Genomic DNA, 14,892 nt, shown 5'->3' with positions numbered 1-14,892 from the left:
TCAGTTTTATTAACTCTTAGCCAAATTGGATATAGATAGATCTAAGTTAGGATAGGAGTCGATGTTTGGGAGGATGAGCTTCAAGAGTTTACCTTCATTCTACTAAGTTATCTGATTCCTTTGATAATTAAAAAAAAAAAAAAAGGAAAAAAAGCATCTGTGCCTTCCATATTTAAAGAGGAAAAATTCCTTTGTGGGGAAGGAGAAAAGTTAGAAAGAATCAAATATTATCAAGCATTTAAAAATGAACTTAGAACATGATCATATACTGAAATATACTAAAAATTAAAAACAGAATAGGGCCCAAGCATAGGCTAGTGATAAAATGCTATTACTTCTTTTGTCAAGGAGGTGTTATTGTTGCTTATAGAAAATCTTTATGTGTAATTCAGGATGGGATCAGAGCAGCTAAGAGAAATATTCAGATTGAAATCCAGATGGCTGTTCATAAGATTTATCAGCAGTTATCTGCTACCTTGGAGAGAGCCCTGCAAGCCAACAAACATCACATTGGTGAGTAACTGCTCCTGTGAATACAAAATGTAGGTTACAGTTTGACCTGAGATTATACTAAGTAGTTGCATTCTCTAAGTTTTGTTTAACATTGGAAGATCAGTTTACAGATAAAGCGTAAAATATTTAAAAATGTAATAGCATTCCATATTACTATCTATAATATGGAAAATGATTATTTTGTTCACTTCAAAGATTCTTAACTCTGTCTCTTTTTTAGAAGCCCAGCAGCGTCTCCTTTTGGTTACAGTGTTTGCTCTGAGTGTGCATTATCAACCAGTGGATGTTTCTTTGGCAATTTCCACTGGTCTACTAAATGTTTTGTCGCAGTTATGTGGCACAGACACCATGCTAGGACAACCTCTGCAGTTGTTGCCAAAGACGGGCATTTCCCAGCTTAGCACAGCTTTGAAAGTAGCCAGTACAAGATTGCTCCAGATTCTAGCCATCACTACAGGGTGAGCATTTGTAGATGTCTTCGTAGAGTTGTATGGGGACCTTTCTTACCACATTTTTAAAAAAACATTTTTAAGTGTGAAATATAGCATATATACAAAACAACAAATTTCAAACTACTTTGTAACGAGTAGTTATAGAACTGATTCCAGCATTTGGTATGGCTTACAGTTCCACAATTTCTGGTTTTTCCTTCTAGCTCCTCCAAGACACTGGAGAGTAGAAGAAATATCATTATAATGATTCAGCAGTCATACTCATTTGTTAAATCCTATTTTCTCTGTTGTAACTCCTCCTTCTTCTTTGGTCCTTCTCCCTCTCTTTAGGGGTATTTGGGCTATGCCCATTCTAACTTTTTCACGCAGGAAGTGGCTGTTGATAATATGGGTCGGGGGATGAAACTAGTTGTTCTTGGAGAGGCTGGCTCCTCTGGGTTTCAGAACTAGTATGGCCTGGGAACCCACCTGGAGGTTGTTGGTTTCTGGAAAGTAATCATAGTGCATGAATCTTATGTAGAATTTCAGATGGGGTCCTAAGTGTTCTTCAGGGTTGACAGGAATGGTTTTGGTTGAGGTTTGGCAAACCATTCTCACCATATTTTATTAATTTTTTGTCCCCCTTCTACTTTATGCATTTAAAACAATGTTTGCTCTTCTGAGTCCTTGCCACTTTTTTTCTTTCATTTCACATAGTACCTATGCAGATAAACTGAGTCCCAAGGTAGTTCAGTCCTTATTGGATCTGCTGTGTAGTCAGTTGAAGAATTTGTTGTCCCAAGCTGGTGTATTACTAATGGCTTCTTTTGGAGAAGAAGAAGAAGAGGGGGAAGAAGAAGGAAAAAGAGTTGACTCTAGTGGAGAAACTGAGAAGAGAGACTTCAGAGGTATCATAAACCTTTTTCTCTGTCATTATTTGTGAGCATTTATGTAATCCCCATTATGTACATATCATTAGAATGTAGACTTCTCCTGTTATGAGATATAAGATGATTGTTATTTGCCTGTTCACTCACAGATTCCTTTTTGCTCCAAATATATATGATTTAGATGAGCTTCTGACCCTACCTCCTCTACTTTTTCTAAGCCTTTTAAAATTAGCCCTGTTGCTGTAACCATATTACTTACTTTCTAGGTTCAGCCCTGTGACTGATTCCCCTAGGTTGTGTATTGCCTCAGGAGAGACAGATGTATTTTGAGAATTTGATTCTGACAAGTCATCTCTAACAATAGTGGTGGCCTGAGTATTCCCCAAGAGCAGGAGTTTTGATTTTTGGAAACTGGATTTTATTTAGAAGAGCCAGTGTTCTTCATTAGACTGCTCTGTTCTCTTGTCACTAAGTACTTCATTATACTTAGCTGTCATAATTTTTAGTTACTGTAATATGGTCATCCACTCATAGCTTTAAAAAAATTACAGTCAATATTGTATTTCAGTAGAATTTACACTAAACAACAGTAGTATTGCTTATGTCTCTTACATAATTAAGGAAATAAAGGTCTAAAATTGATCATTTATTTTAAAAATATTGTACATCTACCATATCCCATTACTTTAATAAACTCTAGGACATAAGCAACAAAGGAAAAATAAATAAATTGGACTTCATCAAAATTTAAAACTTTTATGCATCAAGGACATTATCAAGAAAGTGAAAAGGCAACCAAGAGAATGGGAGAAAGTATTTGGAAACCATATATCTGATAAGGGTTTAATATCCAGAATATATAAAGAACTCCTACAACTCAACAACAGAGAGCCATCAACCCAATTTAAAAATGTGCTAAGAACTTTGTGCTGGTTTGAAAGGATATATGTCCCCTAGAAAGCCATGTTTTAATCTAAATCCCATTTCGTAAAGGCAGAATAATCCCTGTTCAATACTGTATGTTTGAATCTGTAATTAGATCATCTCCCTGGAGATGTAACCCAATGAAGAGTGGTTATTAAGCTGGATTAGGTGACAACATGTCTCTACCCATGTGGGTGGGTCTTGATGAGTTTCTGGAGTCCTATAAAAGAGGAAACATTTAGGAGAATAAGAGATTCAGAGAGAGCAGAGAATGCTTCAGTACCACGAAGCAGAGAGTCCATGAGCCAGCGACCTTTGGAGATGAATAAGGAAAATGCCTCCTGGGGAGTTTCATGAAACCGGAAGCCAGGAGAGAAAGCTAGCAGATGACACCACTTTCACCATGTGCCCTTCCAAATGAGAGAGAATCCCTGACTGTGTTCACCATGTGCCTTCTCACTGGAGAGAGACACCCTGAACATCGTCGGCTTTCTTGAATCAAGGTATCTTTCCCTGGGTACCTGTGAGTGGACATTTCTATAGACTTGTTTAATTGGGACATTTTCTCGGCCTTAGAACTGTAAACTAGCAACTTATTAAATTCCCCTTTCAAAAGCCATTCTGTTTCTGGTATATTGCTTTCTAGCAGCTAGCAAACTAGAACAGACTTCAATAGATATTTCTTCAAAAAAGACATATAAATGGCCAACAAGAACGTGAAAAAGTGCTCAGAATCGCTAACCACTAGATAAATATGAATCAAAACCTCAATGAAATGCTACTTTGCACCCTCTAGAATGGCTAATATTAAAGAAACAGAAAATAAGTGCTGCTGAGAATGTAGAGAAATAGGAACCCTTGTGCATTGTTGGTAGAAATGTAAAATAGTGCAATTGCTGTGAAAAAGTTTGGCAATTCCTCAAAAAGTAAACTTAGAATTACTACATGTTCTGGCAGTTCAACTTCTAGGTATATATCTGTTTTAGTTTGCAAGCTGCTGGAATGCAGTATACCAGAAACGGAACGGCTTTTTTAAAAAGGGAATTTATTAAATTGCACATTTCATGAAAATGTCCAATCTAAGGCATCCAGGGAAAAATACCTTGTTTTAAGAAGGTATCTTCTGGGTTTCTCCTCAACTGGAAGAAATGTTCACATGTGGTGAACATGGCAATGTCTGCTGGGTTTCTCTTATTTAATTAAGCTCCCCAGGGGGCATTTACCTTCTTCATCTCCAAAAGTCACAGTGGGCTGCTTGGCTCTAAAGCTTTTTCCAAAATGGTTCCGTCTTAAAGGGCTCCAGTAAGCAAACCCACCTTGAATGGGTAGAGACGTGTCTGCATGGAAACCATCTAATCAAATGTTATCACTCACAGTTAGGTGGGTCACATCTCTGTGGAAACAATCAAAAAGCTCTCATCCAGCAATATTGAATGAGGGTTGAAGGGAATGGTTTCTCTGGGGTTCACAACAGATTGAAACCAGCACAGTCTCCGAAAAAAAGTGAAAGCAAGAACTTGAACAGATATTTGTACACTAGTGTTCATGGCAGAATTATTCATGGTAGCCAAAAGGTGGAAGCATCATGATTGTGTCCATCAACAGAGGAATGGATAAACAAATACACATACAGTGAAATATTATTCAGCCTTAAAAAGGGATGAAGTTCTGATACATGCCACAAAAGGAATGATCCTTGAAGACATTGTGTTGAGTGCAATGAGCCAGACACAAAAAGACAGATATTCTGTGATTTCACTTATAAGAAACAACTAGAATATGCAGATTCATGGAAATAGAAAGTAGAATACAGGTTACCAGGTGTCTAGTTTGCTAGCTGTCAGGATGCAAAATACTGGAAACAGAGTGGCTTTTGGAAAGGGAAAGTTAGTAAGTTACAAGTTCTAAGGCCATGAAAATCTCCAAATTAAAGCAAGTGTATGAAAATGTTACTTTCACTCAAGAAAGGCTGATGAAGTTCAAGGTTTATCTCTCAACTGGAAAGGCATGTGGTGAACATGACAACATGGCAACATCTGCTAACTTTCTCTCCAGGAATCTTCTTTCATGAAGCTCCCCCAGGGGCCTTTTCCTTCTTCATCTCCAAAAGGCTCTGGCTGTGTGGCCCCTTGTAGTTATCGTGACTCTACTCTGTTGCTCTCGCATTGTTCTGAAGCTTTCTCCAAAATGCTTCCTCTTTTAAAGGATTCCAGTAAACTAATCAAGGCCCACCTGGAATGGGTGGAGTCACATCTCCCTCTAATGAAAGTTAATACCCACAATTGGGTGAGCCGCATCTCTGCAGAGATAACCTAATCAAATCTCCAACGTACATTATTGAATAGGGATTAAAATAAATGATTACTTCCACAAGTTTGGATCAGGATTAAAACATGGCTTTTCTAGGGTACATGATGCTTTCAAACCAGCACACCAGGGTGGGGGACATGGGGTGTCAATGCTTAATGGGAACAGAGTTCTCTTAGGGGCAGTGGAAAAATATTGTTTGATACTGGTTGGTAGTGATGATAGCACAGGATCATGAATGTAATTAATGTTACTGAATTGTATGCTCGAAGGTGATTAAAATGAGAAAGATTATGTAGTATATTTTTACCATAATAAAAATCAAAAGAAACAAACCAAAAAATTCTGGGAGCCCTTAAGTCTTTTCTGACTTAGATAGAGGGAGAAAGCAAATTATTTAACTCCTGTGCCTCCGTTCCAAAGTCTGTAAAATAAAGGTAACAATGGGACCGACCTCCAAAGGTTGTTGTGAGGATTAAATAACAATATATATAAAGCACTTAAAGCAGTGCTGAACATTGTGAGAGCTCAATGAATGTTAATATTAAAATATAATAAATATAAATAATATTGTTGATAACTTGGGTAGATAAATAGAGAAAATACCCTAGGAATAGAAAGATGATAAACATCATCCCTGCCCTCAGGAACCTTCTAATGTAATGATAGAGGCAAATGTATAAACAGATAATTACAATGTAATATTAGAAGTTCAAAAGAAATATCTAGATCCCTTAAGTCAGAATCTAGAAGAATATTTATCTGTTTACAGACTGGCTTTTTAGTCAGCAGTTGAACTGGTAGCAAGTTCCTTTTCCCTCTTTATATACAGAATACTGCCATTATACAAGGCACATAGGCAGACTCACACAGGTATGATGAAAACAAGTGTCTGATACTACCTCCTGTTTTCTTGTGATAAATGGAGAATAAGGGGTTGTCAAAGAAACAGTTTCTCACCACTTTTTGCTGAGTACTGTGCATATGGACTATAGCAAGGAGATAGAAGAGTTACTTCTCAATCTATAGGTCCTCCGAAAACCGGATCCTTCTGTGTATAGTAAATAGAGAAGCAGTTCTATGAGTGATTCTTAGCATGTGTGACAGCAGACATCAGGCTAAGTTCATGTCCATTCCCCTCACCTCCATTGGACCCTCTATTTATAGGAATAGCTGGGAATAATACTGGCTCTAATCAACAGTGACCATTTGGAGGTGAGCTGCCCAGGTATCAATAATCTCCTTCTAAAAAAGGTTGTATAAAAGTTGTACCTTTCATTTCAAGCATAGTATTGATACCAAAATACAAACTGTACCATCAGATTGTATTAACCAATGTTATATTTAAGGCCTTCAGGCTTTAATTAATTGTGTCTTGTTTGATAAATATTTGCTGGGGAAGGAAGCAGGATGCAGGCCTCATGCAATTGATTTTCCCAGGCACCACTACCAAAATAGATGAGGTAACTTTTGAACTGTGTCTTGAAGAAATATGTAAGAACAAGGTTGAAGTGAGGATGTGTGACTTCCCAGAGCAGGCTAATACTTTTATATTCCTCAAGTTAATATTATAATATATATATATATATGCTTAGCACTGAAGTAAAGAATAAGTAGATACTGTGTAGGAAAGGTTAGAAAAGGAGTTCTTAGTCTTTTTTTTTTCTCTAGTTGCCTAGTTCTGTCATAGACTTGCATGCCCATCTTAGAAAACAAAGGCTCCCTAGTAAACTAAAAGCACCCTCCTATGAAGATAGATTACTGACCATCTATTGTCACTCAAGCATGTCCCTTGGCAAGAGAAAGATCTCCCATCTATCACAGCTAACTTGTCTGAATTTGACTTGACATGCCGGGATCTCCTTGAAAGAAGTGCCAATGTACAAGTTTCCAAATTTTTATAATTTTCCATGTTTGAGTGCCCCATAGGGATTGACATCCTACAGTTGCTCAACTGACACACTTCTTCCCCTGTCTTAGTGGGACTTTGCCAGTCTGAGGAGGTATGAAAGGTATTATTTGATAAGAAAAGATGGTGTGTTACTGGAAGAGCAGGTTGTTCTCTGTGGACTCAAAGTGCACAGGGTAGGAGGAAACAGTGAGGCAGGGGTGGTGGAGGTGGAGGATAAGGGAGACATTGATGCTGATGGTGATAGAGAAACTGTGAAGATGGTAACATTATGTGATAGATGGTACACAGAACTTTGCCCAACCATTAGAAATGTGTTTCTTGGGAGAATCTGAAAACAAATTGTTTTTAGAGATGTGATTCTTAATTTTGTTGGGATGAGGAGGTGAGAGGAGAATGGCTGAGTCATGGACGTTTTGAGAATGTCAAATGCACACATACAACACGGTTTTTCATACAATTTTGGGAGGTTCACAGACCGTCTTTCTTGAGTTCTATCCAGTAAACCCCTGAACTTGGGAAGCGAATCCTTGCTTTAGAGAATAGCAGTAAAAAAAAGAAAGAAAAAAAACCCAGAAAATCAAGTGCATATATATTGTATTCTAGCATGCTAATTATTATACACAGATATAAAAGATGTTTTAAGTTTGGGCTTTGTTTTCTGATCTTTCCCCATTCTGTTCTTTAAGTTTTCAAAACTCAGTAGCTTATTGACAACATAGACTTCATATTAGATTTGTGCTTACTATAGTCTAAATATAAGTCATCTGATACAAGACTGTTTCCTGTTAACTTTTTGTTGCTAATGGTAACTTGTGTTTTCACTCTTCAGCTGCTCTTAGAAAACAACATGCAGCAGAACTGCATCTGGGGGATTTTTTAGTTTTTCTTCGCCGAGTTGTGTCTTCAAAAGCAATCCAATCAAAAATGGCTTCCCCAAAATGGACGGAGGTGCTTCTAAATATAGCATCTCAGAAGTGTTCTTCAGGTATACTGTCTTTACCTCTGTTTTAGAGTAGTTTTATTTATCAAATGTGGTTTTTTTTCACGTGTTAGATATTAACAACAATTGGACACTCTTAAATTCCAAGCTTCTCCTTTTATTCTGTGTACTTATTCAATCAAAAGAAATGAATTTCAGGTGTCAAGATGGGTAGTAATTAATAATAGAAAGTGATGCTGGAGAAGATCTTGGATTTAATCTAGAGAATGTCCATTGTGTTCAGATTACAATATTAAAAATAAGCAGTGTATATCCTTATTAGTATGATAATTTGCCACAGGTTTTGACATCACTTCTTTGCTTATCAGAATGCAGCTCTGAATTTGTCTATTCTCTCTTATCATGATGCCTTGATTGTATCTTCTGATTGTATGATACCTATGAAAGTTCTGTATATTGAGCTTAATTCCTGGTTCTTAGCCTGAAAAATTGGTCTGCTTATATAGATTGCTGTCAGTCTTTTCTATTTTGTTTTAAATATGTTAAAGCATTATATACTCTTCCACAGTACATATTATTTTATAGCTATACCTTCTCGATATATGTTAGTAGTTTCTCTTAACTAGTATAATTTGCAACAGCTTTTCTTTTTCCTTTATAAAATGAAGCTTATATAATATTGATTACATTCTTAGGGCAGGAAACTCAAATATCCATTTAATTTCAACTGGTTTTATTATATTAATATATATAAAAATAGATATATATTTATACATCAGTATCTATTTCTACCTTTGTTTACTTTAGCAGAGTACAAACTGCTTAATCCACATTAATCCTGAAAATCCAGGTGAGACAATCAGAGCATGGATGGGGAAGAGACAGTGAGAGAGGGTGTAATAAGCATATGTTTAGAAATATATAGATTTGTTTAAAACTGCCTCTGCATCTCCTGAGCTTTGTGGTTTTGTTCAAGTTGATTCTCTGAGGCTCAGACTCCTCATCAGTAAAATGGTGATATAATGTAGGTTTTGTGAAATTAAAAGAAGTTAGTGTATATAAAATGCATATCTGGTACCTGGCACAGATAATTATTATGGTGCTTTTCCTATAATAACAGAAGCATAAACATGTGGGTACAGGATGATTTCAGAATTCTTATGATAATAGGTAGAAATGGTGTCCTTTCTACCCACAAATGCTCGCAGTCTCATTATTTTTCTCAAGAGGTTCATTTTAACTTTGAATTTAAGGCACACTGATTAAAAAATGTCTTTTTTTTCCCCCTCAGGTATTCCTCTCGTTGGTAACTTACGAACCAGGCTCCTTGCACTTCATGTCCTTGAAGCTGTACTTCCAGCTTGTGAATCTGGTGTAGAAGATGATCAGATGGCCCAGGTTTCTATTTTTAAAGTTATTTTAAGATGTTTTTCATACCCACAACATTAGGCACCCAAAACCTAAACTTGCAGGCTCTTCATCAGTAAATATGTCATTTATTCAGCAGCATAACTTCCACTTCTAGATTGCTTTCATTATCCCTCCCCCAAGCAAGAGTAAAGAGAGATTAAGTTATAGAGTACAAGGAGTGGGAGGATAGGGAACATTTGCAAGGTTAGAAAGAAAGGAAAATCTGCAGAATTTCTTAGTAGGCTTGGGCCTCTAGAGAGCAATGTGTGAAGTTGTATAGACTAATGACATGCCCATATAGTAAGAAAACATAGGACAATGGAATCTACTTTCTAATAGGTTGATGTTCTTTCTGAAGATATTTAACATTTAACCACCAAAAGTTGGGCATAGGCAGAGTCAACTATAACCTGAGACTTAATATTACAGGTACATTATTTTTTGTAAAAATACTTCAAATTACTTTTTAAATTTCATCATTCTTTTTTCCCTGAATAAACAGGTTGTTGAACGTTTATTTTCCCTTCTATCGGATTGTATGTGGGAGACACCCATTGCGCAGGCCAAACATGTTATGCAGATAAAAGAAAAAGAACAAGAATTAAAACTACAGGTAATTGATAGAACTTCCAAAAAGATATTTTTCAACAGCATCAGTGAATATCATGTCACCTTGTCTCTAGATTCCTTTTCTTCTCTCTGCACCAATTCCTTCCCCTTAGATTATAAACATGCTTATTTTTCATTCTTCCTCTCAAATTGCCCTTTATCATGTTGAGGAAGGTTCCTTCTGTTCCTAGGATTCTAAGTGTTTTTATCAAGAAAGAGTGCTGTATTTTGTCAAATGCCTTTTCTGCATGGATTCAGATGATCATGTGTTTTTTTTTTCCCTTCATTCTGTTAATATAGTATATTAATTGATTTTCTTATATTGAACCAACTTTGCATACCAAGCATAAATCCCACTTGATCGTTGTGTATGATTCTTTTAATATGCGGTTGAATTCAGTCTGCTAGTATTTTGCTGAGGATTTTTGCATTTGTATTCATAAGGAATACTGGTCTGTAGTTTTCTTTTCTTATGGTATCTTTATCTGATTTTGGTATGAGGGTGATGTTGGCCTCAGAATGAGTTAGGGAGTGTTCCCTCCTTTTCAGTTTTTTGGGAGAGTTTAAACAGAATTCGAGATAAGTTTCCTTGGAATGTTTGGTAGAATTCCCCTGTGAACTCATCTGGTCTTGGGCTTTTCTTTGTTGAGATATTTTTGATTACTGATTAAATCTGTTTACTAGTAATTGGTTTGTTGAAATCTTCTGTTTTTTCTTGAGTCAATGTAGGTAGTTTGTATGTTTCTAAGAAATTGTCCATTCCATCTAGGTTATCTAATTTATTGATGTACAGTTCATAGTATGCACTTACAGTTCTTTTTACTTCAGGGGGTTTTCTTTTTTTTTTAACTTTTTTTATTAATTAAAAAAAATTTGAACAAACAAAACATTAAGATATCATTCCATTCTACATATACAATCAGTAATTCTTATTATCATCACATAGTTGCATATTCATCATTTCTTAGAACATTTGCATCGATTTAGAAAAAGAAATAAAAAGACAGCTGAAAAAGAAATAAAACGATAACAGAGAAAAAAAAAGATTATACATACCATACCCCTTACCCCTCACTTTCATTTACCACTAGCATTTCAAACTAAATTTATTTTAACATTTGTTCCCCCTATTATTTATTTTTATTCCATATGTTCTACTCTTCTGTTGATATAGTAGCTAAAAGGAGCATCAGACACAAGGTTTTCACATTCACAGAGTCTCATTGTGAAAGCTATATCATTGTTCAATCATCATCAAGAAACATGGCTACTGGAACACAGCTCTACATTTTCAGGCAGTTCCCTCCAGCCTCTCCGCTACATCTTGAACAACAAGGTGATATCTGCTTAATGCGTAAGAATAACCTCCAGGATAACCTCTCAACTCTGTTTGGAATCTCTCAGCCATTGACACTTAGCCTCATTTCACTCTTCCCCCTTTGGTCGAGAAGGTTCTCTCAATTTCTTGATGTTAATTCTCAGCTCATTCTAGGGTTTTTCTCAGTCCCTTGATGCTGAGTCTCAGCTCATTCCAGGATCTCTGTCCCACGTTGCCAGGAAGGTCCACATCCCTGGGAGTCATGTCCCACGCAGAGATGGGGAGGGTGGTGAGACTGCTCGTCATGTTGGCTGGAGAGAGAGGCCACATCTGAGCAACAAATGAGGCTCTCTTGGGGGTGACTCTTAGGCCTAAATTTTAAGTAGACTTGACCTATCCTTTGTGGGGTTAAGTATAATATGAACAAAACCCAAGACTGGGGGCTCAGCCTATAGCTTTGGTTGTCCACACTGCTTGTGAGAATATCAAGAATTCAACTTGGGGAAGTTAAATTTCTCCCCACTCTCATCATTCCCCGAAGGGGGCTTGCAAATACTTTCCCAGTCACTGATCAAATCATTCTGGGATTCATCAGGGCATCACTCTGGACAAACCAACAAAATCTCATGTCCTACCTGAGATTCCAAGTACTTATGACATTCAATCAAAGTATCTACATGAGTTATATTAGGAAATGCTCTAGTCAAAATATAAATTTTGTAACAAACATTTTTTGCTTTAGTTTCACACATAAGGTGACATTTTAAAGTATTAATTATCATCTATTTTCAGCACCCTGCAATAATGACATTCCTTTGTTCTTACTCATGCAAAAACATTTTTAAAATTTGTACATTGTACATTTCACTATTATTATACACTCTAAGCATTCCTGGATTATACCATCTCAATCTTTACCATCTATCTTTCTTTCTGATTTCGTTTATGTCCCCAGCCCTCCTCCCTTTAGCATTCTCACATGCTGCTTCATTCAATGTTTTAACATAATTACATTATAGTTAGGTAGTATTGTGCTGTCCATTTCTGAATTTTTATATTCAGTCCTGTTGCACGATCTGTATCCCTTCAGCTCCAATTATCCAATATCTAACCCTATTTCTATCTCCTGATGGTCTCTGTTACCAAGGAAATATTCCAAGTTTATTCACTAATGTCAGTTCATATCAGTGAGACCATACAGTATGTGTCCTTTTGTTTCTGGCTAATCACACTCAGCATAATGTCCTTAAGGTCCATTCACGTTGTTACATACTTCATAACTTTATTCTGTCTTACAGCTGCATAATATTCCATCTTATGTAAATGTCACAGTTTGTTTAGTCAACTGTCTGTTGATGGACATTTTGGCTGTTTCCATCTCTTGGTAATTGTTAATAATGCTGCTATAAACATTGGTGTGTAAATGTTCATTTGTGTCCTTGGCCTCGTGTCCTTTGAGTAGAGACAGCGTATAGATGGGTCCTGTTTTTTAATGCATTCTGCCAGACTATGTCTTTTGAGTGGAGAGTTTAATCCATTAACATTCAGTGTTATTACTGCATGGGTAGTATTTTCTTCTACTATTTTGCCTTCTGGATTTTATATGTCATATCTAATTTTCCTTCTTTTTACCTTTGCTCATAGTCTTCTTTTCTACACTCTTCTCCACACCTCTCTCTTCTGTCTTCGTATCTGTCTCTAGTGTTCCCTTTAGTATTTCTTGCAGAGCTGGTCTCTTGGTCACAAATTCTCTCAGTGATTTTTTGTCTGAAAATGTTTTAATTTCTCCCTTATTTTTGAAGGACGATTTTGCTGAATATAGAATTCTTGGTTGGCAGTTTTTCTCTTTTAATAATTTAAATGTATTTTCCTGCTGTCTTCTCGCCTCCATGGTTTCTGCTGAGAGACCTGTGCATAGTCTTATTGGGCTTCCCTTGTATGTGATGGATTGCTTTTCTCTTGCTACTTTCAAGATCTTCTCTTTCTCTTTGACCTCTGACATTCTGATTATTAAATGTCTTGAAGTATGTCTCTTTGGATCTATTCTCTTTGGGGTGTGCTGCACTTCTTGGATCTGTAATTTTAAGTCTTTCGTAAGAGTTGGGAAATTTTCGGTGATAATTTTCTCCATTAGTATTTCTCCTCCTTTTCCCTTCTCTTCTCCTGCTGGGACACCCACAACACGTATATTCATGCGCTTCATATTGTCTTTCAATTCCCTGAGTACCTGCTCATATTTTTCCATTTTTTTCCCTGTAGTTTCTGTTTCTTGTCGGATTTCAGATGTTCCGTCCTCCAGTTTTGAAATCCTATGTTCTGTCTCTTGAAATCTACCATTGTAGGTTTCCATTGTTTTTTTCTTCGCTTCTACTGTGTCTTTCATTCCCATAAGTTCTGTGATTTGTTTTTTCAGACTTTCAATTTCTTCTTTTTGTTCTTTCCTTGCCTTCTTTATATCCTCCCTCAATTCATTGATTTGGTTTTTGATGAGGTTTTCCATGTCTGTTCGTACATTCTGAATTAATTGTTTCAGCTCCTGTATGTCATTTGAATTGTTGGTTTGTTCCTTTGATTGGGCCATATCTTCAATTTTCCTAGGCGTCTAGGCATTTAATTACCTTAATTAGTTTATTCTGGAGATTGCTTTCACTTCTTTTATCTAGGGTTTTCTTGCTGGATGAATTTGTTGTCTGTCTGTTCTTTGACATTCTGTTCAGCTTTATCTGGACCTTTAGCTTAAGTTTTGTTTAACAGAGGAGAATTTTTCAGTTCTTGTTTTCTTGTTTCTTGCCCTGTTTGTGTGGTGCCTCCTCCCCCAACACACACACACTTGGGAGGGTCTACTTAGATATTATATACCCCAGCCAGATTTTCCCAGAACAAACTGGCCTCCTATCAGAAGGAAAGAGTCACCTGTGTCGGTTTTCCCTGAGGGTGAGACCCAGCAGATTGAAAGACTTTCCTGTGAAGTCTCTGGACTCTGTTTTTCTTATCCTGCCCTGTGTATGGCGCTTGTCTGACTGTAGGTCCCACCAGCATAAGGTGATGCAGTACCTTTAATTTTGGCAGACTCTCCCTGCTGGGGGCATGGTGGAGACAGAGGAGAGGTTGTAGGCTTGTTTTAATGGCTTCAAATTACCAAGCCCTGGTGTCTGAATTCCTTGATGGAGGGATTCCACCTGGGTGGACCTTCACCCCTCCCCTGAGGAAGGCACAGGCTCCAGACAGGCCCCCAAAAGAGCTCACTTCTGCCTATGCCTGGGGCAGTTCCAGCCTGAGAAGTCCTGCTGCTGTATCCAGAGACAGTCAAGCCTTTGTAGATACACAGCCACAAAAACCTCTGTTTCCTTCCTTTTTCTCCCCCTTTTCCTGTCAGTCCTGCCCTCTTGGCGCCGGGGCAAAAATGAGCAACTTCAGCTTTGATCTGGTTCACCTAAGCTGGGGGCCTATTTTTAGTAGTCAGAATTTGTTAATTAGTTCCACAATTGGTGTTTGATTGTGCCCAGTCCCTGCTGCTGGTAAAGTCCTTTCCTTTTCCCTCTGGGAAGCAGCCTTTGGGGGAGGGGTGCTGGCCACCGCAGCTTTGGGAACTCATGGTTTGGGGGGGTGCTCGCAGCCGGTCCAGCTGGTCCAGACTG

At 37.3% G+C, this 14,892-nt stretch overlaps 1 protein-coding gene across 12 annotated transcripts in view; it reads left to right on the top strand.

The window, feature by feature from the left end:
- The window catches only part of HERC1 (HECT and RLD domain containing E3 ubiquitin protein ligase family member 1), a 291,819-nt gene that overhangs the window by 156,606 nt on the left and 120,321 nt on the right, over positions 1–14,892 (top strand). For all 12 annotated transcript variants that reach the window (XM_077128149.1, XM_077128154.1, XM_077128157.1 and 9 more), the window contains 6 exons: positions 393–513; positions 734–971; positions 1,662–1,852; positions 7,807–7,962; positions 9,209–9,315; positions 9,830–9,940. In XM_077128149.1, coding sequence (XP_076984264.1) covers positions 393–513; positions 734–971; positions 1,662–1,852; positions 7,807–7,962; positions 9,209–9,315; positions 9,830–9,940 — 924 coding nt within the window. The remainder of the gene's footprint in view (positions 1–392; positions 514–733; positions 972–1,661; positions 1,853–7,806; positions 7,963–9,208; positions 9,316–9,829; positions 9,941–14,892) is intronic.

This window comes from Tamandua tetradactyla, chromosome 14 (assembly GCF_023851605.1).
Source record: "Tamandua tetradactyla isolate mTamTet1 chromosome 14, mTamTet1.pri, whole genome shotgun sequence".
Classification (NCBI taxonomy): Eukaryota; Metazoa; Chordata; class Mammalia; order Pilosa; family Myrmecophagidae; genus Tamandua; species Tamandua tetradactyla.
Note: the sequence above shows the minus strand (reverse complement) of the source record. Positions and strands in the feature narration are given on the sequence as shown.